Genomic DNA, 18,381 nt, shown 5'->3' with positions numbered 1-18,381 from the left:
AGTAGTTTGGAGAAAGTAGCACAATTTTGTATATTAAGAATGAAGAAACTCATTACACATACTAATTTCTCTTTGAAACATTATCGTGGCCCAAAATGTCTACTTTGATCGAAATCTGTAAAAGTTTCTTTTAAACTTGTGAGTTACGCCATTATAAGAAATAAAATTGGCGGGTTTGTTACAAATCATCTATAATATATGGCGTCATTAGAAGTAATGACGCAAAGATAAGAAACAATAGGACACGCATTTAAAGATCATAAAGAAAAAGGCATTTCATTCGTCATATTACTTTCAAATACTTTGGTACTTGTGGCAAACTGCAAGTCATGAGACTATCAAACATCCTAAATTGGTCGTTTATCACTCACTTGAATTCATAACGTTCTCTTTCTTGAAAACCAATGATTTCGTTTACCTTGCACGAAAATTTGACGGTTTTGCGTTTGAAACCGTTTCAAACGCAAAACCGTTATTTCTTGAGAACCAATGATTTCGTTTACCTTGCACGAAAATTTGACGGTTTTCCTTTGGAAACGGTTTCAAACCCGTTTGCAATGTAATGTACGATTTCCCCAATAACGGTTTTTTTTTGTTTGTTTTGTCGAACCTTTCCCGGATTTCTAGTTTCTCTCCTTCCAGTTATTACTCTCAAATACAGAATTTGCAGGAAATTCAGGGAAACTTTAGTAAAACGCTAATTCGATTTCATCACCGTTATATCAATTTCCCTTACGCAGGTATCGAACGCACAAGTTTCTGAGGAAAAGGCGTTTAAAGCTGTCACATTGAAAAGAAATTCACCAAAGGCGAATTGTATGAATTTGGGTTACTATGGTCTGAGGAAGCTTCGTTACCGTTGCGCGCTTATTGGCATCTTTTTGCGATAAAACGTCATTCTACACATTCATTTCAATTTTGAGTTGAGGAGTTTCCTTGAATGACCCGTATGAAGAAATAGCTAAGATCGAAATCTGTAAGTTTCTTTTAAACTTGTGAGCTACGCCATTATAAGAAATAAAATTGGCGGGTTTGTTACAAATCATCAAAATACTTTGCGTCATTAGTAGTAATGACACAAAGATAAGAAACAATAGGACACGCAATTAAAGATCAAGGAGAAAAAGGCATTTCATTCGTTCTATTACTTTCAAATACTTTGATACTTGTGGCAAACTGCAAGTAATTAGACTATCAAACATCTTAAATTGGTCGTTTATTGAATTCATAACGTTCTTTTTCTTGAAAACCAATGATTTCGTTTACCTTGCACGAAATTTTGACGGTTTTGCGTTGGAAACGGTTTCAAACCCGTTTCCAATGTAATGTACGATTTCCCCAATAACGGATTCTTTATTTTGTCGAACCTTCCCCGGATTTCTAGCGAGTAACAAAATCGACGAAATCGACAGAACAAATACAAGGAATTTTCTCTCCTTGTAGAACACATCGAATATACTTGTCCAATGTTTCTTTACTTTGCGTCGTTACTGCCAAATACCCAATTTACTGGGAATTCAATGAAATTGTCAAAATTCTTCGAATTCAATTTCATCAGCGTAATAATGCAGAGACTCATTACAAAGACACTAATTTCGATTCAAAACATGATCGTGAACCAAATTCTCTACTTTCATTTTAATTTGGAAAATCAAAATCAGGCTATAGAATCACTATTTTCTTGTATTCCTCAGTTTTTTTAAAACTTGTGAATTGCGTCATAAGAAATGAAAAACAAAATTTACAATTTAATAATAGTTTTCCTTTCAACAAAAAAGGAGTTATGTACCAGATTCACAAAATTCGCAGTGTGTGAAAACATTTTGACATTTATTTTATTGTACCCTATGATGTCTTATCTTAGCGTCATTACAACCGTAATGACGCAAAGATAAGAAAACCATAGGACACGCAATTAGAGATCAAGAAGAAAAAAGCATTTCATTCGTTCTATTAGTTTTGTTTGTTTTTTTTTACTTGAAAACCAATTATTTCGTTTACCTTGTAGGAAAATTTGACGATTTTACGTTGGAAACGGTTCACAAACCCATTTTCAATGTAATGTACAATTTCCCCAATAACGGATTTCTTTATTTTGTCGAACCTTCCCCGGATTTCCAGCGAGTAACAAAGTAGAAAAAATCGACAGAACGAATCAAAGGAATTTTCTCTCCTTAAAGAACACATCGAAAATGCTTCCTCGTTGAAACTTTCATTAAACGCTAATTCGATTTGAAGTAGTTTGGAGAAAGTAGCACAATTTTGTACATTAAGAATGAAGAAACTCATTACACATACTAATTTTTATTTGAAACATTATCGTGGCCCAAAATGTCTACTTTGATCGAAATCTGTAAAAGTTTCTTTAAAACTTGTGAGTTACGCCTTTATAAGAAATAAAATTGGCGGGTTTGTTACAAATCATTTAAAATATATGGTGTCATTATAAGTAATGACGCAAAGATAAGAAAAAATAGGACACGCAATTAAAGGGATTGTACAGTTTTGGTTGAGACCTAATTTCAGGTTTCTAACATTTTTTGGTGAGATAATGTGAAACCTCTTATGAAATATGAAAGAGCATGTAATTCTATGAGGAATTCAATGTTTATTTGATGAAAATTGGTTTTGAAATGGCTGAGATATCCAAAAAAGAGCGATTCTAATAAAGTGTGGGACCCACACTTTATTACAATCGCTTTGTTTTACTTTGTTTTTGGATGTTTCAGTCATTCCAAACCCGATTTTCATCAAATAAACTTTGAATTCCTCTTAAAATGGTATGCTCTGTACTATATCATAAGTGTTTTCTTGGTATCTCGGAAAAAGTTAAAAGCCCAATTCTCATCTCCACCAAAACTGTACTATCCCTTTAAAGATCAAGAAGAAAAAGGCATTTCATTCGTCCTATTACTTTCAAATACTGTGGTACTTGTGGCAAACTGCAAGTCATGAAACTATCAAACATCCTAAATTGGTCGTTTATCACTCACTTGAATTCATAACGTTCTCTTTCTTGAAAACCGATGATTTCGTTTACCTTGCACGAAAATTTGACGGTTTTGCGTTTGAAACCGTTTCAAACGCAAAAACCGTTCTTTCTTGAAAACCAATGATTTCGTTTACCTTGCACGAAAATTTGACGGTTTTCCTTTGAAAACGGTTTCAAACCCGTTTGCAATGTAATGTACGATTTCCCCAATAACGGATTCATTATTTTGTCGAACCTTTCCCGGATTTCTAGCGAGTAACAAAATCGACGAAATCGACAGAACAAATACAAATAATTTTCTCTCCTTGTAGAACACATCGAATATACCTGTCCAATGTTTCTTTACTTTGCGTTGTTACTGCCAAATACCCAATTTACTGGGAATTCATCGAAACTTTCAAAAATTCTTCGAATTCAATTTTATCACCATAATAGTCTGTGTAATGAGTCTCTGCATTATTACGGTGATGAATTTGAATTTGAAGAATTTTGAAAGTTTTATTGAATTTTCAGTAAATTGGGTATTTGGCAGTAACAACGCAAAGTAAAGAAACATTGGACAAGTATAATTTTGTTACTCGCTAGAAATCCGGGAAAGGTTCGACAAAATAAAGAAATCCGTTATTGGGGAAATTGTACATTACATTGAAAATGGGTTTGTGAACCGTTTCCAACGTAAAATCGTCAAATTTTCCTACAAGGTAAACTAAATAATTGGTTTTCAAGTAAAAAACAAAAAAACTAATAGAACGAATGAAATGCTTTTTTCTTCTTGATCTCTAATTGCGTGTCCTATGGTTTTCTTATCTTTGCGTCATTACGGTTGTAATGACACAAAGATAAGACATCATAGGACACAATAAATTCAATGTAAAAATGTTTTCACACACTGCGAATTTTGTGAATCTGGTACAAAACTCCTTCTTTGTTGAAAGGAAACAAATCATTAAATTGTGAATTTTGTTTTTCATTTCTTATGACGCAATTCACAAGTTAAAAAAAAAACTGAGTGAATACAAGAAAATAGTGATTCTATAGCCTGATTTTGATTTTCCAAATTATAATGAAAGTAGAGAATTTGGTTCACGATCATGTTTTAAATCGAAATTAGTCCGTGTAATGAGTCTGCATTATTACGGTGATGAATTTGAATTCGAAGAATTTTGAAAGTTTTGTTGAATTCCCAGTAAATTGGGTATTTGGCAGTAACAACGCAAAGTAAAGAAACATTGGACAAGTATAATTTTGTTACTCGCTAGGAATCCGGGAAAGGTTCGACAAAATGAAGAATCCGTTATTGGGGAAATCGTTCATTACATTGGAAACGGGTTTGAAACCGTTTTCAACGCAAAGCCGTCAAATTTTCGTGCAAGGTAGACGAAATCATTGGTTTTCAAGAAAAAGAACGTGATGAATTCAATAAACGACCAATTTAAGATGTTTGATAGTCTAATTACTTGCAGTTTGCCACAAGTATCAAAGTATTTGAAAGTAATAGAACGAATGAAATGCCTTTTTCTCCTTCATCTTTAATTGCGTGTCCTATTGTTTCTTATCTCTGCGTCATTGCTACTAATGACGCAAAGCATTTTAATGATTTGTAACAAACCCGCCAATTTTATTGCTTATAATGGCGTTACTCACAAGTTTAAAAGAAACTTACAGATTTCGATCCTAGCTATTTCTACATACGGGTCATTCAAGGAAACTCCTCATCTCAAAATTGAAATGAATGTGCAGAATGACGTTGTATCGCAAAAAGATGCCAATAAGCGCGCAACGGTGACGAAGTTTCCTCAGACCATAGTAACCCAAATTCGTACAATTCACCTTTGGTGAATTTCTTTTCAATGTGACAGCTTTAAACGCCTTTTCCTCAGAAACTTGTGCGTTCGATACCTGCGTAAGGGAAATTGATATAACGGTGATGAAATCGAATTAGCGTTTTACTAAAGTTTCCCTGTATTTCCTGCAAATTTTGTATTTGAGAGTAATAACTGGAAGGAGAGAAACTAGAAATCCGGGGAAGGTTCGACAAAACAAAAACAAAAACCGTTATTGGGGAACTCGTACATTACAATGCAAACGGGTTTGAAACCGTTTCCAAAGGAAAACCGTCAAATTTTCGTGCAAGGTAAACGAAATCATTGGTTTACAAGAAAGAACGGTTTTGCGTTTGAAACGGTTTCAAACGCAAAACCGTCAAATTTTCGTGCAAGGTAAACGAAATCATCAGTTTTGAAGAAAGAGAACGTTATGAATTCAAGTGAGGGATAAACGACCAATTTAGGATGTTTGATAGTCTCATGACTTGCAGTTTGCCACAAGTACCAAAGTATTTGAAAGTGATAGGACGAATGAAATGCCTTTTTCTTCTTGATCTTTAATTGCGTGTCCTATTTTTTCTTATCTTTGCGTCATTACTAGTAATGACGCCATATATTTTAAATGATTTGTAACAAACCCGCCAATTTTATTTCTTATAATGGCGTAACTCACAAGTTTAAAAGAAACTTTTACAGATTTCGATCAAAGTAGACAGTTTGGGCCACGATAATGTTTCAAAGAGAAATTAGTATGTGTAATGAGTTTCTTCATTCTTAATATACAAAATTGTGCTACTTTCTCCAAGCTACTTCAAATCGAATTAACGTTTAATGAAAGGTTCACCGACGAAACATATTCGATGTGTTCTTTAAGGAGAGAAAATTCCTTTGATTCGTTCTGTCGATTTTTTCTACTTTGTTACTCGCTGGAAATCCGGGGAAGGTTCGACAAAATAAAGAAATCCGTTATTGGGGAAATTGTACATTACATTGAAAATGGGTTTGTGAACCGTTTCCAACGTAAAATCGTCAAATTTTCCTACAAGGTAAACGAAATAATTTGTTTTCAAGTAAAAAACAAAAAAAAAAACTAATAGAACGAATGAAATGCTTTTTTCTTCTTGATCTCTAATTGCGTGTCCTATGGTTTTCTTATCTTTGCGTCATTACGGTTGTAGTGACGCAAAGATAAGACATCATAGGACACAATAAATTAAATGTCAAAATGTTTTCACACACTGCGAATTTTGTGAATCTGGTACAAAACTCCTTCTTTGTTGAAAGGAAACAAATCATTAAATTGTGAATTTTGTTTTTCATTTCTTATGACGCAATTCACAAGTTTAAAAAAAACCTGAGTGGATACAAGAAAATAGTGATTCTATAGCCTGATTTTGATTTTCCAAATTATAATGAAAGTAGAGAATTTGGTTCACGATCATGTTTTAAATCGAAATTAGTCTGTGTAATGAGTCTCTGCATTACTACGGTGATGAATTTGAATTCGAAGAATTTTGAAAGTTTTGTTGAATTCCCAGTAAATTGGGTATTTGGCAGTAACAACGCAAAGTAAAGAAACATTAGACAAGTATATTCGATGTGTTCTACAAGGAGAGAAAATTCCTTGTATTTGTTCTGTCGATTTCGTCGATTTTTGTTACTCGCTAGAAATCCGGAAAAGGTTCGACAAAATAAAGAATCCGTTATTGGGGAAATCGTACATTACATTGGAAACGGGTTTGAAACCATTTCCAACGCAAAACCGTCAAATTTTCGTGCAAGGTAAACGGAATCATTGGTTTTCAAGAAAAAGAACATTATGAATTCAATAAACGACCAATTTAAGATGTTTGATAGTCTAATTACTTGCAGTTTGCCACAAGTACGAAAATATTTGAAAGTAATAGAACGAATGAAATGACCTTTTCTTCTTGATCTTCAATTTCATGTCCTATTGTTTCTTATCTTTGCGTCATTACTACTAATGACGCAAAGTATTTTAATGATTTGTAACAAACCCGCCAATTTTATTTCTTATAATGGCGTAACGCACAAGTCTAAAAGAAACTTCTACAGATTTCGATCAAAGTAGGCAGTTTTGGCCACGATAATGTTTGAAAACGAAATTAGTCTCTACATTCTTAATGTACGAAATTGTGATACTTTCTCCAAACTACTTAGGATTACCGTAACAATTAGAAATCAAGCTATCCTGATTACAAGAATAAATAACTTATTCACTTGTTAAACCAGTTTTCATTTGTTACGTGTTGAAGTCTTTAGCTATTTCTACAAACAGGTCATTCAAGGAAACTCCTCAACTCAACATTGAAATGAATGTGTAGAATGACGTTTTGTCGCAAAACGATGCCAGTAAGCGCGCAACGGTGACGAAGTTTCCTCAGACCATAGCAACCCAAATTCGAACAATTCGCCTTTGGTGAATTTCTTTTCAATGTGACAGCTTTAAACGCCTTTTCCTCAGAAACTTGTGCGTTCGATACCTGCGTAAGGGAAATTGATATAACGGTGATGAAATCGAATTAACGTTTTACTAATGTTTCGCTGAATTTCCTGCAAATTTTGTATTTGAGAGTAATAACTGAAAGGAGAGAAACTAGAAATTTGGGTAAGGTTCGACAAAACAAATCAAAAAACGTTATTGGGGAAATCGTACATTACATTGCAAACGGGTTTGAAACCGTTTCCAAAGGAAAACCGTCAAATTTTCGTGCAAGGTAAACGAAATCATTGGTTTTCAAGATATAACGGTTTTGCGTTTGAAACGGTTTCAAACGCAAAACCGTCAAATTTTCGTGTAAGGTAAACGAAATCATTGGTTTTTAAGAAAGAGAACGTTATGAATTCAAGTAAGTGATAAACGACCGATTTAGGATGTTTGATAGTCTCATGACTTGCAGTTTGCCACAAGTACAAAAGTATTTGAAAGTAATAGGACGAATGAAATGCCTTTTTCTTGATGATCTTTAATTGCGTGTCCTATTGTTTCTTATCTTTGCGTCATTGCTACTAATGACGCAATATATTTTAAATGATTTGTAACAAACCCGCCAATTTTATTTCTTATCATGGCGTAGCTCCCAAGTTTAAAAGAAACTTTTACAGATTTCGATCAAAGTAGACAGTTTGGGCCACGATAATGTTTCAAAGAGAAATTAGTATGTGTAATGAGTTTTTTCATTCTTAATATACAAAATTGTGCTACTTTCTCCAAACTACTTCAAATCGAATTAGCGTTCAATGAAAGTTTCAACGAGGAAGGATTTTCGATGTGTTCTTTAAGGAGAGAAAGTTCCTTTGATTCGTTCTGTCGATTTTTTCTACTTTGTTACTCGCTGGAAATCCGGGGAAGGTTCGACAAAATAAAGAAATCCGTTATTGGGGAAATTGTACATTACATTGAAAATGGGTTTGTGACCCGTTTCCAACGTAAAATCGTCAAATTTTCGTACAAGGTAAACGAAATATTTGGTTTTCAAGTAAAAAAAAAACTAATAGAACGAATGAAATGCTTTTTTCTTCTTGATCTCTAATTGCGTGTCCTATGGTTTTCTTATCTTTGCGTCATTACGGTTGTAATGACGTGAAGATAAGACATCATAGGACACAATAAATTAAATGACAAAATGTTTTCACACACTGCGAATTTTGTAAATCTGGTACATAACTCCTTCTTTGTTGAAAGGAAACAAATCATTAAATTGTGAATTTTGTTTTTCAATTCTTATGACGCAATTCACAAGTTTGAAAAAAACTGAGTGAATACAAGAAAATAGTGATTCTATAGCCTGATTTTGATTTTCCAAAGTATAATGAAAGTAGAGAATTTGGGTCACGATCATGTTTTAAATCGAAATTCGACTAATTTCGATTTAAACTTGTGAATTGCGTCATAAGAAATGAAAAACAAAATTCACAATTTAATGATTTGTTTCCTTTCAACAAAGAAGGAGTTTTGTACCAGATTCACAAAATTCGCAGTGTGTGAAAACATTTTGACATTTATTTTATTGTGTCCTATGATGTCTTATCTTTGCGTCATTACAACCGTAATGACGCAAAGATAAGAAAACCATAGGACACGCAATTAGAGATCAAGAAGAAAAAAGCATTTCATTCGTTCTATTATTTATTTTTTTTTTTACTTGAAAACCAATTATTTCGTTTACCTTGTAGGAAAATTGGACGATTTTACGTTGGAAACGGTTCACAAACCCATTTTCAATGTAATGTACAATTTCCCCAATAACGGATTTCTTTATTTTGTCGAACCTTCCCCGGATTTCCAGCGAGTAACAAAGTAGAAAAAAATCGACAGAACGAATCAAAGGAATTTTCTCTCCTTAAAGAACACATCGAAAATGCTTCCTCGTTGAAAATTTCATTAACCGTTAATTCGATTTCAAGTAGTTTGGAGAAAGTAGCACAATTTTGTATATTAAGAATGAAGAAACTCATTACACATACTAATTTCTCTTTGAAACATTATCGTGGCCCAAACTGTCTACTTTGATCGAAATCTGTAAAAGTTTCTTTTAAACTTGTGAGTTACGCCATTATAAGAAATAAAATTGGCGGGTTTGTTACAAATCATTTAAAATATATGGCGTCATTAGTAGTAATGACGCAAAGATAAGAAAAAATAGGACACGCAATTAAAGATCAAGAAGAAAAAGGCATTTCATTCGTAGTATTACTTTCAAATACTTTGGTACTTGTGGCAAACTGCAAGTCATGAGACTATCAAACATCCTAAATTGGTCGTTATCACTCACTTGAATTCATAACGTTCTCTTTCTTGAAAACCGATGATTTCGTTTACCTTGCACGAAAATTTGACGGTTTTGCGTTTGAAACCGTTTCAAACGCAAAACCGTTCTTTCTGGTGAACCAATGATTTCGTTTACCTTGCACGAAAATTTGACGGTTTTCCTTTGGAAACGGTTTCAAACCCGTTTGCATTGTAATGTACGATTTCCCCAATAACTGTTTTTTTTTTTTTGGTTTTGTCGAACCTTCCCCGGATTTCTAGTTTCTCTCCTTCCAGTTATTACTGTCACATACAAAATTTGCAGGAAATACAGGGAAGCTTTAGTAAAACGCTAATTCGATTTCATCACCGTTATATCAATTTCCCTTACGCAGGTATCGAACGCACAAGTTTCTGAGGAAAAGGCGTTTAAAGCTGTCACATTGAAAAGAAATTCACCAAAGGTGAATTGTACGAATTTGGGTTACTATGGTCTGAGGAAACTTCGTCACCGTTGCGCGCTTATTGGCATCTTTTTGCGATACAACGTCATTCTACACATTCATTTCAATTTTGAGTTGAGGAGTTTCCTTGAATGACCCGTATGTAGAAATAGCTAGGATCGAAATCTGTAAGTTTCTTTTATACTTGTGAGTAACGCCATTATAAGCAATAAAATTGGCGGGTTTGTTACAAATCATTAAAGTACTTTGCGTCATTAGTAGCAATGACGCAGAGATAAGAAACAATAGGACACGCAATTAAAGATGAAGGAGAAAAAGGCATTTCATTCGTTCTATTACTTTCAAATACTTTGATACTTGTGGCAAACTGCAAGTAATTAGACTATCAAACATCTTAAATTGGTCGTTTATTGAACTCATAACGTTCTTTTTCTTGAAAACCAATGATTTCGTCTACCTTGCACGAAAATTTGACGGCTTTGCGTTGGAAACGGTTTAAAACCCGTTTCCAATGTGATGAACGATTTCCCCAATAACGGATTCTTCATTTTGTCGAACCTTTCCCGGATTTCTAGCGAGTAACAAAATTATACTTGTCCAATGTTTCTTTACTTTGCGTTGTTACTGCCAAATACCCAATTTACTGGGAATTCAATAAAACTTTGAAAATTCTTCGAATTCAAATTCATCACCGCAATAATGGAGAGACTCATTACACAGACTGATTTCGATTTAAAACATGATCGAGAACCAAATTCTCTACTTTCATTATTGTCACGACTCAACCCAATCACCACATCATGACAATCAAAATGTTCCGCTCCATTCCTGGCAGATCGCACCCAAACCATCACAACAATGTTGCAAAAGACCACGATTGGGAAGCCATGTCTTGATCTGAGAGCGATAACTTGCTGCGGACCTCTTTATTGGTATTAGCCTTGTTCAAGGCGCATCACATCTCCCCCCTTAAGACGGGAAGTTATGGAAGAACTTTCCAGTCAAACTGCAAACAGTCGTTACAAACATGTTCCGAAACACAATACATAAGAATGCACAGTTGTGTGTTCGTGGATTCTTCACATAAACAAGCTCAGACTTATGAGCCTTATTAAAACCTTTCTTGAGCGTAGGCTAACTGTCTAAATATAGACCCACTACCTGCTCGGAACAAGCATGTGCGTATACGCGCAAAACTTTACAACCACAACATTCCTTGTTTTCTTTTCTTCTTTTTTTTTCTGCTTGGTCATAAATCATGAAGCATGTATTCTCTTTAGCTTTCCTGAAATGCTTTTGAGTATCAACTGGCCAAACATTTCAACACCTAGTCGAAGTCTAAGAAATGCTGCTGGTTCAGAACAAAATACACTGTACATGTACACTGTACTTGTAACATTAAACAATATGCCATAAGTATGAACAGATCAAGCTTCTATCTTAGCTTGATGTGCATATGCTTGAAGAAAAAAAAAAACGCTACACATATCACTGAATAACCTGCATACACTAGCTAATAATCATGCAGTTTGCATAATGAACTTCACACATTTTTGTTGTGATTATTGTGTATGTCACCAATAATAGAAGTAATCTTCCATTCACTATACTTATTAACCATTTTTACATGGTGAGCTTATAGCAATCTGACCTTTGATGAAAACTGACATAACAATGCGTTCAGCTCAACTGTTTGGTCTAACAAACATCTTTACATTTCTAATTTCTTGACACTTCTGTTCAAGTACTGTAAAGCCTTGTTCTTCAAGACAATAAATGCATGTACAGTGACTAGAGTATAGCAAAACAATGCAATCATGAACACCTGTTATACTCTCTCTGTTTCTGAAACAAGATATCACATGAATATAACCTGGTTATGACTGTATACCTGTATGGTCTCATGAACCTTGCACAATCATCAAACATTATAAGTATCATACTTATAATTTAATAATCTATGCAATGGAAAACATGTATAATTGGTCAACTCCTGTGATACCACAAATATTCCAACTCTTGCAAATTAAACATTTAAAGAGAAGCAACAACAGCTTTTGTGTGTGCTTTCTGCAAACAGCAATGCAACTTAATTTACAGTTCCAATTAATACAATGTCTACATTATACACTGTATCAAAATATGCAGTATTACTGAAACCCCTTTTCTTCAGCACATAAAGCATAAAACATAGCAAAACTCATGCTATATCGCTGGAAATGATTCTGCCCTGTTTTGGTGCAAAAAATCATGACAATTTGGAAAACATGCTGCTTTTCCCATGCAGACAAGAACAAATTATGGATACAAATTAAAACAGTGTACACAATGTTTGTGTCATCATTTCAAAACAAGAACACTCTTTCTTTGACATGAAAAATACCCTTCTCTTACAATAACATGGAAACACATTTCTTTTGTCTGGTATTGTTCGTGCTTCCAAGTCATCACCAGTCTGTTATCTCTGGACATTAAGCACATCTGTGTCCTTTTGTCCCATCTGTGGAAATACGCGTACTTCTATATTATCCACGGGACAAAGCGTCTGCAATGACATTGTCTTTTCCGCGTACGTGCTGTATCACAAGGTTGTACTCCTGTAGCACTAGCGCCCATCTGGTTAGGCGTCCATTTTTGTTCCTCATTCGCGACAGGAACACAAGCGGATTGTGGTCTGTGTACACCAGCACTGGATACTTTGTAGTGTTCAGGTACACGTCAAAATGACGAAGAGCCATGACGAGCGCTAACGTCTCCTTCTCGACAGTGGAGTACCGTCGCTGATGTTTGTTGAATTTTCTGGACATGTACGCGACGGGATGGTCAACTCCATTGTCGTCCTTCTGCATCAGGGCTCCTCCTCCTCCTGTGTCACTCGCGTCCACCATAAGAATGAACTGCTTGTCGAAGTTCGGCGCTGCAAGAACCGGAGAACTCGCTAGCATTGCCTTCAGCCGGTTGAAAGCAACTTGACAGTCATCTGACCAGTCGAACTGCGAGTCTTTCCGCAACATGTTGGTGAGCGGTGTTGCAGCATCAGCGAAATTATGGCAGAACTTCCGATAATAGCCAGTCATGCCCAGAAATCGTCTCAGCTCTCGCTTACTCTGTGGGCGGGGAAAGTTCAGGATCGTCTCCACCTTTGCTTCAACAGGCTTGACGGAACCATGTCCCACAATATGACCCAGGAACACGACTTTTGCTCGGGCGAACTCACATTTCCTCAAGTTCACCGTAAGGTTGGCACTGGTCAAGCGGTCAAACAGTGCTCTGACTCTCAGAAGGTGGTCCTCCCATGTATGGCTGTACACTATGATGTCGTCGAGATACGCCTCGCATCCCACCAAGCCAGACGTGACGGTGTTGATGAGTCTCTGGAATGTAGCGGGCGCGTTCTTCATCCCGAACGGCATCACTTTGTATTGGAAGAATCCGTCAGGAGTCACGAATGCAGACAGTTCTTTCGCTCTTTCACTGAGGGGAACCTGCCAGTACCCCTTCAAAAGGTCAAACTTACTGACGTATTTGGCATTCCCTACGCGATCAATACAATCATCGATGCGGGGCAAAGGGTACGAGTCTGACTTTGTTTTCGAATTGAGCAACCTGTAATCCATACAGAAACGCAAAGAACCATCCTGCTTTGGAACCAACACACAGGGAGAACTCCATCCACTCTTACTGGGCTCAATAAGGTCATGTTCAAGCATATATTGAACTTCCTTCCTCAGAACATCCATTTTCAATGGATTCACACGATATGGGTGTTGCTTGACAGGGGAGGAGTCCCCCACATCAACATCATGCACCACCACACTAGTACGACCTGGTACATCACTGAAGAGGTGTTCATACTCATGGACTACATCCATCACCTGAGCTCTCTCTACTCCTGGAAGATGAGATAATGTGTCAGATAGATTTGCTAACACCTCAGAATTCTTCAACATCAACTGCGGAATTTCCACATCATCACTCTCACTGTCTTCACCATCTACTTCACAACCGATTCCAACTGTGGCAACAGGCTTTTCTTTAGCCTCTTCTACATTTTCAACATACTCCTTTAGCATGTTGACATGACAGAGTCTTCTCTTCTTCCTCCTATCAGGTGTCAGGATGATGTAATTGACATCACTCACCCTTTTCTCAACCACATACGGCCCTGCATGTCTAGCCTTCAAGGCATCTCCTTGAAGAGGGAGCAACACAAGAACCTTAGAACCAGGCTCAAAATGCCTTTCTTTCACCTTCCGATCAAACAGTCTATTCATGTTAGACTGAGCTGCCTTCAGATGACCTGCAGCTAATTCACGAGTACAAGAAAGTCTATCCTTGAACTGACACACATAGTCCAATAGGTTGGACTCCGGCTCAACCAAGATCTTTTCTTGCAAGATCTTCAAGGGACCACGAACTGAGTGCCCAAAGACCAGCTCGAAAGGACTGAATCCAAGAGATTCCTGGACCGATTCTCGAACTGCAAACAAGAGGAGAGGAATACCCTCATCCCACTCTTTCTCGTGCTCACGGCAGTACACACGCATCATATTCTTCAAGGTTTGGTGAAAGCGTTCAAGAGCTCCCTGGCTCTGTGGATGGTAAGCACTTGATTTCTTACATTCTACACCTAACTCACTCATCACCTGTTGGAAGATTTTGGATGTGAAATTAGACCCTTGGTCTGACTGCACACACTTTGGAAGTCCTACCATTGTGAAGAACTTCACAAGAGCTTTACTGACATTCTTGGCAGTAATTGTCCGTAATGGAATTGCCTCGGGGAAGCGGGTAGATGCACACATCATCGTCAGCAAATACTGATTACCCGACTTTGTCCTTGGAAGAGGACCGACACAATCCACAATGACCCGACTAAACGGTTCTTCGAAGGCCGGAATTGGCCTTAAAGGGGCAGGGGGAATCTTCTGGTTTGGCTTGCCAACTACCTGACACACATGGCAAGACCGACAAAACTCTGCGACGTCATGTCGCAAACCTGGCCAGAAGAAATATCGAAGCACCTTCTCTTGGGTTTTGTTGATCCCCAAATGACCTGCCAATGGTGCTTCATGGGCAAGAGATATAATCTCCTTCCGGTACATCTTTGGTACCACTACTTGATGAACATCTCGAATATCCTCATCACTTGTGGCATCAGGAGGGCGCCACCTCCTCATCAAGACACCATCCCTCTTGTAAAACTTCACTGTTTCATTCACTTCCTCATCCTCAGGTACAAGTGACTGTGCAAGACGCACTATTTCAGGGTCTTTGCCCCGCAATTCAACCAGACTCTGACGAGAAATCTCTGACATTTGACCATGGTCCATATGTGCATCATCACTGCTGCTAGACTCTTCAAGTCTAGAGAAGAAAGTATCAGCCAAGATATCCTCTTGCTCCTCTTTCTTCAGTTCACGAGCCATTGACCTGGTAACAGCACATGAGGGAAACACATCAGGCATATCCTGAACCAATTTCTCTGTGGCTTCGTCAACCACGGGTGTCTTACTTGGGAGAAAGTGAAACAAAACCTTCTCTCCAGCGATATCATTGCCGAGCAATAAGGTGACACCTTCGACTGGCAATGTAGGCAAAATACCTACTACAACTGAGCCACTGACAAGATCGCTCTTCAATTCTATATTATGAAGAGGCACTCGGACACTCCCACCTTCAACTCCCCTCACAAACACTTCTGAATCCACAGAAGATTCAACCGAAAATGGCAATGTATTTGCACACAGGAGACTCTGTGATGCTCCTGTATCCCTCAAAATGTGAACCTGAACCTGCTCACTATCAGGCGTCAAACTAACATACCCTGAAGATATGAAAGGTTTGTAATTCTCTGCCACCCGTTCAAACGATGGCAGATGCTCTGTGCGAGTGGTAGCTAAAGCATCTGGCAATGCTTTGGGGTTGCTAATCCCCTCTTTTTCTCGCTTCTTTTTTAACTTCCAGCAAGATGACATCACATGTCCGTCCTTCTTGCAATAGAAGCAAGCCTTGTTCGGCTTTTGATCAAGATCGGGCTTGGGAATGCTCGGAGCAACAGCTCCTTTTCTTGGCACACCCTGGCCTCCTTTCTTGCTTGAAGAAAGTTTGAAAGTACCCTTGTGCGTAAGCACATACTCATCAAGGAGGACAGCAGCTCTCCTGGCACCAACATTTACTTCCCTTTCCTCCAGGTACTGCCGCTGATCTGGCTGAACACACCTCTTCACCTCCTCTAACAATACCAACTCTTTCAGTTTGTGGAAATCATCAACACCAGACGACCTTAACCAGTGTTCAAAATGGGTCTGCTTGTGTTGCACAAAATCAACAAATGTCCTATAATTCCGAAACAGTTGCCTGTGGGCTTCCGGCACCAACTCGTACGCCCTTAACACGGAACTCTTCAAATTCTCATAATCAGAACACTCTTGGATAGTGAGAGACGCATAGACCTCTTGGGCCTTCCCTAACAGCGAGCTCTGTATCAATGTCGGCCACACTTCCTTGGGCCATTCTAAACTCACAGCCACTTTTTCAAAGTGCTGGAAAAACTCTTCTACCCGGTCTTCACGAAATTTCGGCACCAATTGAGATTGCCTTAATGCATCAAATTTTGATGACTTTGCTGAACTGCCGGAAGAAGGTTCATTCGATTTTGCATCGATTGACTCGATTTCGAGTTCTATTTTCTTTGCCTCGACTTCCAGCTGCTTCATCCGAAGCTGGATCTCAATTTTCTTCAATTCACTTCCTGCAGGGGTTACCAAAGGTGTGATAATTTCATTATCATCTGTCCCTGCTTCATCCTCTGACAAAGAGGCAGGCCAGATACCAGTATTGGTAAAAAACTCAGAAATTGTGCCCTTGATCTCTGCTTTTCGATCCGATGTTTTGATCGGGATTTCTAAAATCCGAGCAACTTCCACCAGTTCTGCCTTCCTCAGGTTATTAAAACCTTCCTGAGTGGGTTCATCAACAAAGCTCTGCACGACATCAGCCATTGTGGGAATATCAAAATCAAAACTTGCAAGAAGTCACAAATCCTCACAAAACTACAAAGCCTTAACAAAAGAAATGCACTGCATATGAGTACACATGTACGCATGAACCCAGTCACATGCGCAGAACAGGCAAAAATTTTCTACGATAAGCAGAAAACATCAAAATCCCTAAACCTTTGAATCAGGCATACAATCAGAACACCACGGCATCACATTAGCATGTGATCTAAGGACATAGAATGAGTATACACACTCACTACAAACGACCACATAGCACGATTGTGCAAACCAAGGAAAATATATCAAAGCCTTTAACCGAGGCTAATCTTCCTGAAAATTCGGCGTGACCCGTAGCCAATGTGTACGCAAGCCCCCACACATACACATCCAGCATACGCACACTCACAAACTGCACTAGCCCTACACACGACGCGCTAGACCGACCGTCTGCGACTACAAAACACGTGCGAGCCCAATGCGCAATACCCACGCTATGCACTATATACGCACACAACTGAACGTGAGAATCCTCACCCAAATCGGTCTACACAAGACCTTCATGCAAAAACGACAAACGTTCAAAACGTGACAATCCTCACCAAAATCTGCACTAGGCCTTCACACAAAATGTAGCCTATACAACTACTAACACAGTCAATGACTGCCAAAGCCTACGCAGCATAAATGTTATACACAACGTGCACAACCAAACGTGAGAATCCTCACCAAAATCTGCACCAGGCCTTCACACAAAATGTAGTCTAAAAACTACAAACACAGTCAATGACTGCCAAAGCCTACGCAGCATAAATGTTATACACAATAAATGTGCACAACCAAACGTGAAAATCTTCACCAAAACGCATGTGGCCTGTCAAAACCAACATGCAACAATGCAGGCCCAATACATAAGCCTGTCATCGACGCTATACACTTGTCTACATACTAAAAACAAACGTGTACAGCCAAACGTGATAATCCTCACCAAAACGCATGAGGCCTAACAGAACCTACATGCAAGCAGGTACATAGGCCCGATACGACATGAGCCTATACACCATCGACGCTATACACTACGTACTTACAGCACACGTGTACAACCAGACGTGAGAGTCCTCACCACAATCCGCATGGTACATGCGAAAGAAAACGGCTTGTCTGTTCATTTTCCCGGACAAGGTCCCAATTTGTCACGACTCAACCCAATCACCACATCATGACAATCAAAATGTTCCGCTCCATGCCTGTGGCAGATCGCACCCAAACCATCACAACAATGTTGCAAAAGACCACGATTGGGAAGCCATGTCTTGATCTGAGAGCG

General features: G+C 38.0%; 1 protein-coding gene across 1 annotated transcript; it reads right to left on the bottom strand.

Annotated features, from left to right (window-relative positions):
- Positions 1-12,578: 12,578 nt before the first annotated feature.
- On the bottom strand, positions 12,579-17,057 carry LOC139725184 (uncharacterized). Its single transcript, XM_071636276.1, has one exon. It carries the CDS (start codon positions 17,055-17,057, stop codon positions 12,579-12,581), a length of 4,479 nt encoding a protein of 1,492 aa, XP_071492377.1.
- Positions 17,058-18,381: the final 1,324 nt, after the last annotated feature.

The sequence above is a fragment of the Diadema antillarum genome, unplaced genomic scaffold (assembly GCF_040938485.1).
Source record: "Diadema antillarum isolate AM-2024a unplaced genomic scaffold, OU_Dant_1.0 seq00000023_RagTag, whole genome shotgun sequence".
Lineage (NCBI taxonomy): Eukaryota > Metazoa > Echinodermata > Echinoidea > Diadematoida > Diadematidae > Diadema > Diadema antillarum.
The sequence above is the reverse complement of the archived record's forward strand: the minus strand, read 5'-3'. Positions and strand labels throughout refer to the sequence as shown.